The sequence below is a fragment of the Antedon mediterranea genome, chromosome 7, assembly GCF_964355755.1.
Source record: "Antedon mediterranea chromosome 7, ecAntMedi1.1, whole genome shotgun sequence".
Classification (NCBI taxonomy): domain Eukaryota; kingdom Metazoa; phylum Echinodermata; class Crinoidea; order Comatulida; family Antedonidae; genus Antedon; species Antedon mediterranea.
In genome coordinates this window covers 30,287,104-30,296,134 of record NC_092676.1, presented here as the reverse complement: position 1 = coordinate 30,296,134, position 9,031 = coordinate 30,287,104, and the positions used below count along the sequence as shown (strand labels likewise).

General features: G+C 36.6%; 1 protein-coding gene across 1 annotated transcript; it reads right to left on the bottom strand.

Annotated features, from left to right (window-relative positions):
• Positions 1 to 2,096: 2,096 nt before the first annotated feature.
• LOC140055223 (splicing factor 3A subunit 2-like) lies at positions 2,097 to 5,661 on the bottom strand. The gene is made up of 7 exons (XM_072100495.1): positions 5,579 to 5,661; positions 5,053 to 5,200; positions 4,798 to 4,916; positions 4,425 to 4,534; positions 4,017 to 4,204; positions 3,787 to 3,855; positions 2,097 to 3,701 (listed from the first exon to the last, which is right to left on the bottom strand). Exons 2-7 carry the CDS (start codon positions 5,176 to 5,178, stop codon positions 3,066 to 3,068), a joined length of 1,248 nt encoding a protein of 415 aa, XP_071956596.1. The 5' UTR covers positions 5,179 to 5,200; positions 5,579 to 5,661; the 3' UTR covers positions 2,097 to 3,065.
• Between the last annotated feature and the right edge of the window lie 3,370 nt (positions 5,662 to 9,031).

Sequence of the window (9,031 nt, the reverse complement as noted above, 5' to 3'; positions counted from 1 at the left end):
AAAATTTAAGTCATATCATGCGCAAACTTTCTATGGATTAAAAATAGCATGTTTTACAAAAAGTTACGCGCGCACGCGCGTTTAAAATTTCAAAATGCGAAAAATCAATTTCTAATCAACTTTCTACGCGTTTCATGTCATTTTGAGCATTTCAAAAATTCCCACGCGTGCGCAATTTTTTTACGCGCGCGTGCGCACGTAGCGCAAAAACATCCTTTTTTTGCTTGTTTTTTGTTTTTTCAGCCTTTTCTAGTAAATTTATAAATTTTCAATCAATTTCGACTTTAAATCACGTCACACGAGCACGTAGAATTGGATAATTTGCGCGCGTTTTTGATGAAAAAGTTCAAAAATTTGTCAAAATTATGCCTTTTTTTAAACAGTCATAGATTCTAAACTACGTGGTGAACTTTTTTATAATTACATATTCTGATAGTAGATGAGTTGCAGATATCAAATCAGGCATCAATATGGCTAACCGGACATTGTGACGTCATCGTGTGGCTACTCGAATATAAAATATAGGATTTTTGTCTCTTTCCTCGTAGCTCGTCACATTTAATATAGCGCATCTCCCCTTATTTGTATTCCATTTCCCCCATTTTTTTATGTTGTCTAGGTCTATCAATTATCTTTCGCACGATTCACCATTTTCAAAATTGTGATGACGTCATCACGTTCAAAAGCGTCAATAACTTTGGTCACTTATTTTCACCTATTCTGCACTGTATGTAGTACGTATACAGTATATAGCGTATACCGTATATATTCAGACGTGACGAAAAATAGAGAGCACACTGAAATTGTTTCAATGACTTAATCGTTTTTCTGCGCGCAATATTTTAATGTATGACGTGCACGTGGCCTTTGCGCTGCGGATAACCTAACTCGTCCGTAGTGACGAGTTCAAATCTAGTTCTTTTTTTTTTTTTTCTATATTCTTCTTTCTTTCCACGAATTTTGTTGCAAGCATATCTCTAATTCTGGCTAACAAATGATTGTATAACTTTGTCATAAGATTGACCTATATCTGTAGATGTGCAAGAAACTTTGTTTTTTGATTTTCGAGTTACGCAGCGTAAGTTACGCGCAATTTTATGAATTTCAATAATTGATCATAGATTAAAAACAAAAAGTCATTTTCTATTGAAACTTGGTGAAAATTTAAGTTATATCATGCGCAAACTTTCTGTGGATTAAAAATGGCATGTTTTACATAAAGTTACGCGCGCACGCGCGTTCAAAATTTCAAAATGCGCAAAATTCATTTCTAATCAACTTTCTACGCGTTTCATGTCATTTTGAGCATTTCAAAAATTCCCACGCGTGCGCACTTTTTTTACGCGCCCGTGCGCACGTAGCGCAAAAACATCTTTTTTTTGCTTGATTTTCGTTTTTTCTGCCTTTTATAATATATTTACCAATTTTCAATCAATTTTGCCTTAAAATCTCGTCATACGAGCACGTAGAATTAAACAATTTGCGCGCAATTTTGATGAAAAAGTCCAAAAATTTGTCAAAATTATGCCTTTTTTTAAACAGTCATAGATTCTAAACTACGTGGTAAACTTATTTATAATTACATATTCTGGTAGTAGATGAGTTGTAGATATCGAATCATGTATCAATATGGCTATCAGGACATTGTGACGTCATCGTATGGCCACTCGAATATAAAATATAGGATTTTTTTCTCTTTCGTATAGCTCATCACATTTAATAGAGCGCATCTCCACTTATCCGTATTCCATTGCCCTCCATTTCTTTATATTGTCTATGTCAATCAATTATCTTTCGCATGATTCACCATTTTAAAAATTGTTATGACGTCATCATGTGCAAAAGCGTCAATAACTTTGGTCACTTATTTTCACCTATTCTGAACTGTATGTAGTACGTATACGGTATATAGTGTATACCGTATACACGTTGACGTGACACAAAATAGAGAGCGCACTCACATTTTTTCAATGGCATAATCGTTTTTCTGCGCGCAATATTCCAACGTATGACGTGCACGTGGCTTTAGGACTGCGGATAACCTAACTCGTCCGTAGTGACGAGTTCAAATCTAGTTTTTAAATTGTTGTTATTAAAACTAGATAATTGGTTTGGCATGTTGACATTTTGGTTTGTTGCGTCGCAGTTCTCATTTTTACTAATACATGTTTTAATAGATTAGTAGGTTAACATTAAAACGATAATCAACAACAAACATAAATGTACCAAATACTGAAAACAGATCAACATACTACATGTAACATACACCGCCAAAGAATTAACTAACTTTTCTGTAAGTGATAACACACGCATTTTTAATTCGATTTGAATCTTTCGTAAAGTCAATTAGACTGAACAAATGTCACATGGGGGTTAGGTTGTATGTCAATTGTCCTCATAGTATATTGTGTCATCCTCAGGAGAATTCACAGCTAATGGCAACTGTAATGCCGTCAAAGTAACACTGGACTGTTAGACGATATCTGTTATTTTGTAGGTTACTGTCCAGAGGATCGTTCAAGGAATTTTCAAACAAACAAAATAATTACAATCACGTGGAGTATACACGTACATAACCAAACGATTTTATAACACAATTCAAAACAATAATAATGTGGTCAACATGATATTTAATGTCATTCAGTTTAAATCATACATTGAAAAGTACTAAATTACATGATTAATGTTTGTGGCACACCATGTACATAGTAAAGTATAAAAAAAACAACACCAAAGTATTAGTACTTAAATAACTTAAGTAAGTTGGACACATACAAATGAATAATCCATTTACAAAATTATGATATCATTTTTAAAAACAGTTCCAAAGATATTGTTTAAAATATACTCAGATGTTATATGGAAGAGTACAGTAATTGGAGTGGCTGTTAAGCATTTTGCTAAGCTCTGTCTACACTATCAAATTAGTTGTAATGTGCCCAAATATGGTAGGGATATGCCCAAATATGATAGTGATATGACATCATCATGTCCAAATATGAGCACATCACATTTGTTTGTCATATAAAGTTTGATAGTGTGGACAGAGCTTTAAATTGTTTGGATTAATCATCATTACCCTCCTCCATGTCATCATCTATAGGTAGTGGTGGTGGGGGAACAGGTGGCATATTACCAAGAGATGGTGGCACACTACTCATTGAAGTGAGAGACGGTGGAGGCGGTGGCACACCTCCAGTAGGATGAGGTGGTAATAGACCGATGGGTGGAGGGGGAGGATTCAAAGGGGGAGGATTTGAAGAGGTTGGTGGTGGAGGAGGAGCGTTGTTCATTGTATCAGATTGTGAAGATGATGGGGGTCTCATCATAGGGGGCATTGGGGGGTAAGGAAATCCTGGAGGAGGAAACATATTAGGGGGCATGCTAAATGGTGGCATACCAGGTGGAGGGGGCATTGGTGGCATGGGTGGACGAGGTAGGTTACCAGAACCAGGCCCATGCATTCTTTGTGGTCCATTCCTTCCCATCAATGGTGGAGGGGGAAGGTTTGGTGGTCTATCACCTAAGTTTGGTCTCATTGGTCTGTTATGGTCAGATTGCTTCATGCCATGTGGTGGTCCTCTTTGCATTCCAGGTGGTGGAGGAAGATTTGCAGGAGGCGCTGATCCTTTCATTGGAGGTGCTGATTGGACAGCAGAGATTGGTTTGGGTTCCATCTTAAAATGAAATTGCAGGAAAAACTGAAAGAGAAAATTAAGCATATTAAATACATCCTTTAAAGAAAAGCTAACAGATTTCATATCGGATAAAAGAACTTTTAAGTACCTGCTTAGTTTCCCTGTTCCATTGTGTCCAAAATCTACTTTCATTTTTATCAACTTCACGGCTGGGAACCTGTAATAAAAGAATTTTTCATAAATCACTTAATTCTGTAACAAATTTATTTGAATTAAACAATTGATACAAAGTGGATATTTTTGAGAAACTTAATACACATTGATAAGAAGAGGTTATTACTGTACAAAAGGTTGATATAATAAACTATAGAATAATACCTTGAATGCAATGGTTTCATATGGTTCAGCTGCAAATAGTAGGTACTGCCAGTTCTTGTCAGGAGGTTCAATCTTTTGTTCATAAGCTGCCATAAACCGATGTCTTGGAGTGATCTCAGCAATCTCAGGATAATCAACTTGAAACAGCAGGCTCTGTTGTCCAGAATCAGGATCCTTTTGTTTTGTTACTAAAAAATAAATGTGATTGTGAAATTTGGTTTACTGTTTTTTCATCTTTTGTTTTTTTTTTGTCTGTTTTGTTTTGGTGTCCCTGATACATTTGTTTACTTGGTGAAGCCACCATTACTTGGAAATAAATGTTACTATGATGATGATGAAATTTTCAGAAGTGAAATAAAATGGAGAAGAAAGGGAAAGCAATTGTAAAAAGAAATTGCTCAAACTTACCTTTGTAACCAGGTCTACCAATTTTTACAAATTTTCGTACTTCCACTCTTGCTTTCTCTGGAGCCGGTTGAGCAGGTGCATCCTTCGCATCTTTTGCAGCGCGTCGCCCTCTACCATAAAAAAAAGGTTAATTTAATAGCCACATTAAGTTCAAACTTTTTAACCATAAACATTTCATACAGACAAAATATAAAAAATGTTTAATTAATAAATTTTAATTAAATTATCTTTTATTAATCTTTTCGGAAATTCATTGCTCATTTTACAAATATATAAAAATATGTAACAATACAAAGGGTATACAAATTACAAAACAGGAAGAAAACGTCACGAAACATGAACAAAATAAATTGTTTTTTAAAATATAACTTACAAATTAGATTGATGCTTTTTACCCTGGGTATGTGCCAAGTAGCTTCCTTCATTGTTGTGTAAAGTGAGGCAGAGTTTACATTCATATGAGCCAAGGTGATTTTTCATAAAATAGGGATCCTGTGTAAACAAAAATGATAAATCATCATAAAAACACAAATTGGCGTTGAATGTTTAAGTAAAATTAGAAAATTCAATGTACAAAGTTAATAAAAACATTCAGTCACCACCCTGTTATACAGTACAATGTGTTTACCTTATTAAGATCAATTGTCTCCAAAGCTAACTGTCTGAGTCTCTCTCTTCTGTCCCGATTGCTCTCGGATGAGGATGCTACTCCTCCACTGCCGGTTTTACCGCCGGCTCGATTTTGGAAATCCATTGTTTATGCTTTCTTCTGCTTGCTGAATTAAAAAAAGTCTGATATTTGACCGAAATTATTAACAATAAATGATTATATTATTAATATTATAAATATAATAAATTTTTGTGGTTGATAATTATTTGATCATCACCAAATACAGCTAGCTGCCTGTACTACAGTAGCCGACAACCGAAATGTGGCGGCCGAAACGTTCTTCAACACCTCTGTCTGCTGCCTGTTTTGGTATATTCTTTAGGCTTAGCCTACTACTAGTCAGTACACACTTTACAGTACAGATCAACCAAACACCACCTAATTAAGCATATTGAGACCTCCCTTTTTAGGCAAGTTCTGCTGATAATGTAGGCAATATATTACGTTAACGTTTTATGGATTAAACAAAATAATAATGACTTACTTGTATTTAATTTTAATGAAAAAAAAATTTAGGCCATCAAATTATAAAAATGCTTTCACGGTACACACGACCGACCGCCGCCGATCGAACGTACAAAATGTCTGCTTCCCTCTAGAAAGCAGATTTTGTTAGCCTTCCCAATCCATCCACCCAAACACCATTTTTTTTTATTTTTAGACAGATTATTGTACAGTGTAGTAGTAGGTTTAGGGAATAATAAACGTCTAATGAGGCCTACATTCACCGGCGTGAAGTTGGTTACTTATTCCTTATTCGATATTCAATTTTTTTTGTGAAGTTGGATCCTTATTCGACATTCACATTCACATGTATGGGGCGCAATATGTGTAATATTTTAATTAAATGATTTTATACTTACGGCTTAGATCAACTAGGGCTATGATTTATAGGGCTATAACTTCGTTATAAACGGCATGGACCGGGATGACGATACATGGGTTCGGGCTAGTACGGTCCAGTCGTTTCAGAAAAATACCACTTGCCCCGGTCCATGCCGTCTAGCTGTCATTTTACGCCATTTTAAAACGTTACTACAATTTAACGTTTTTTAAATAAAAAATTCAATATAACAGGATGATATATAGGGCTATAATTACGTTATAAACGGCATGGACCGGAATGACGATACATGGGTTGGGGCGAGTAGGGTCCAGTCTTTTCAGAAAAATACCACTTGCCCCGGTCCATGCCGTCTAGCTGTCATTTTACGCCATTTTAAAACGTTACCGGTCCTACAATTTAATTTTTTAAAATAAAAAATGCAATATAACCGAATGATTTATAGGGCTATAAATACGTTATAAACGGCATGGACCGGGATGACGATACATGGGTTGGGGCTAGTAGGGTCCAGTAGTTTAAAAAAAATACCACTTGACCCGGTCCATCCCGTCTAGCTGCCATTTCACGCCATTTTAAAACCTTACTACAATTTCACGTTTTTATAAAAATTGCAATATAACCGGAAGAAATATAGGGCTATAATTACGTTATAAACGGCATGGACCGGGATGACGATACATGGGTTGGGGCGAGTAGGGTCCAGTTATTTCAGAAAAATACCTCTTACCCCGGTCCATGCCGTCTAGCTGTCATTTTACGCCATTTTAAAACGTTACTACAATTTAAGGTTTTCATAAAAAATGCAATGTAAACGTATGATGTATAGGGCTATAATTACGTTATAAACGGCATGGACCGGGATGGCGATACATGGGTTGGGGCAAGTAGGGTCCAGTCAATTCAGAAAAATACCACTTGCCCCGGTCCATGCCATTTAGCTATCATTTTACGCCATTTTAAAACGTTACTACAATTTAACGTTTTTTTTATATAAAAAATGCAATATAACCGAATGATTTATAGGGCTATAATTACGTTATAAACGGCATGGACCGGGATGACGATACATGGGTTGGGGCTAGTAGGGTCCAGTAGTTTAAAAAAATACCACTTGACCCGGTCCATGCCGTCTAGCTGCCATTTCACGCCATTTTAAAACCTTACTACAATTTCACGTTTTTATAAAAATTGCAATATAACCGGAAGAAATATAGGGCTATAATTACGTTATAAAGGGCATGGACCGGGATGACGATACATGGGTTGGGGCGAGTAGGGTCCAGTTATTTCAGAAAAATACCTCTTACCCCGGTCCATGCCGTCTAGCTGTCATTTTACGCCATTTTAAAACGTTACTACAATTTAAGGTTTTCATAAAAAATGCAATGTAAACGTATGATGTATAGGGCTATAATTACGTTATAAACGGCATGGACCGGGATGGCGATACATGGGTTGGGGCAAGTAGGGTCCAGTCAATTCAGAAAAATACCACTTGCCCCGGTCCATGCCATTTAGCTATCATTTTACGCCATTTTAAAACGTTACTACAATTTAACGTTTTTTTTATATAAAAAATGCAATATAACCGAATGATTTATAGGGCTATAATTACGTTATAAACGGCATGGACCGGGATGACGATACATGGGTTGGGGCTAGTAGGGTCCAGTAGTTTCAGAAAAATACCACTTGACCCGGTCCATGCCGTCTAGCTGCCATTTCACGCCATTTTAAAACCTTACTACAATTTAACGTTTTTATAAAAAATGCAATATAACCGGATGATATATAGGGCTGTAATTACGTTATAAACGGCATGGACCGGGATGACGATACATGGGTTGGGGCGAGTAGGGTCCAGTCATTTCAGAAAAATACCTCTTACCCCGGTCCATGCCGTCTAGCTGTCATTTTACGCCATTTTAAAACGTTACTACAATTTAAGGTTTTCATAAAAAATGCAATGTAAACGTATGATGTATAGGGCTATAATTACGTTATAAACGGCATGGACCGGGATGACGATACATGGGTTGGGGCAAGTAGGGTCCAGTCAATTCAGAAAAATACCACTTGTCCCGGTCCATGCCGTCTAGCTATCATTTTACGCCATTTTAAAACGTTACTACAATTTAACGTGTTTTTTTATAAAAAAATGCAATATAACCGAATGATTTATAGGGCTATAATTACGTTATAAACGGCATGGACCGGGATGACGATACATCGGTTGGGGCAAGTAGGGTCCAGTCAATTCAGAAAAATACCACTTGCCCTGGTCCATGCCGTCTACCTATCATTTTACGCCATTTCAAAACGTTACTACAATTTAACGTTTTTTAAAATAAAAAATGCAATATAACAGGATGATATATAGGGCTATAATTACGTTATAAACGGCATGGACCGGGATAACGATACATGGGTTGGGGCGAGTAGGGTCCATTCATTTCAGAAAAATACCACTTGCCCCGGTCCATGCCGTCTAGCTGTCATTTTAAGCCATTTTAAAACGTTACTGTTACTACAATTTAATTTTTTTAAATACAAAATGCAATATAACCGAATGATTTATAGGGCTATAATTACGTTATAAACGGCATGGACCGGGATGACGATACATGGGTTGGGGCTAGTAGGGTCCAGTAGTTTCAGAAAAATACCACTGGACCCGGTCCATGCCGTCTAGCTGCCATTTCACGCCATTTTAAAACCTTACTACAATTTAACGTTTTTATAAACAAGGCCAACAGCCATTAAGTCGCGTGCTACAATGCATAGTGATACCGGACCGACAGACAAACAGACCGACAGACAGACAGACCGACAGACAGACGGACCGACCGACATAGTGAACTATACTGACCGAAATTACTGAACATGTTTAAAATATTTATATTTTTTTAATTTACACGTGCGTAGCCTGTCACTTTTGACGTGCTCGTATAACGTAATTTAAGTTGAAAAGTAAGTCAAGAAAACAGAAATCGGGCAAAAAGAGTGCGCAATAACATTTAACGCGCAGTGCGCGCGCAAAAATCTGCGCACTCATGGCAATTTTGTAAACGCTTAAAATTGCCTGAAACG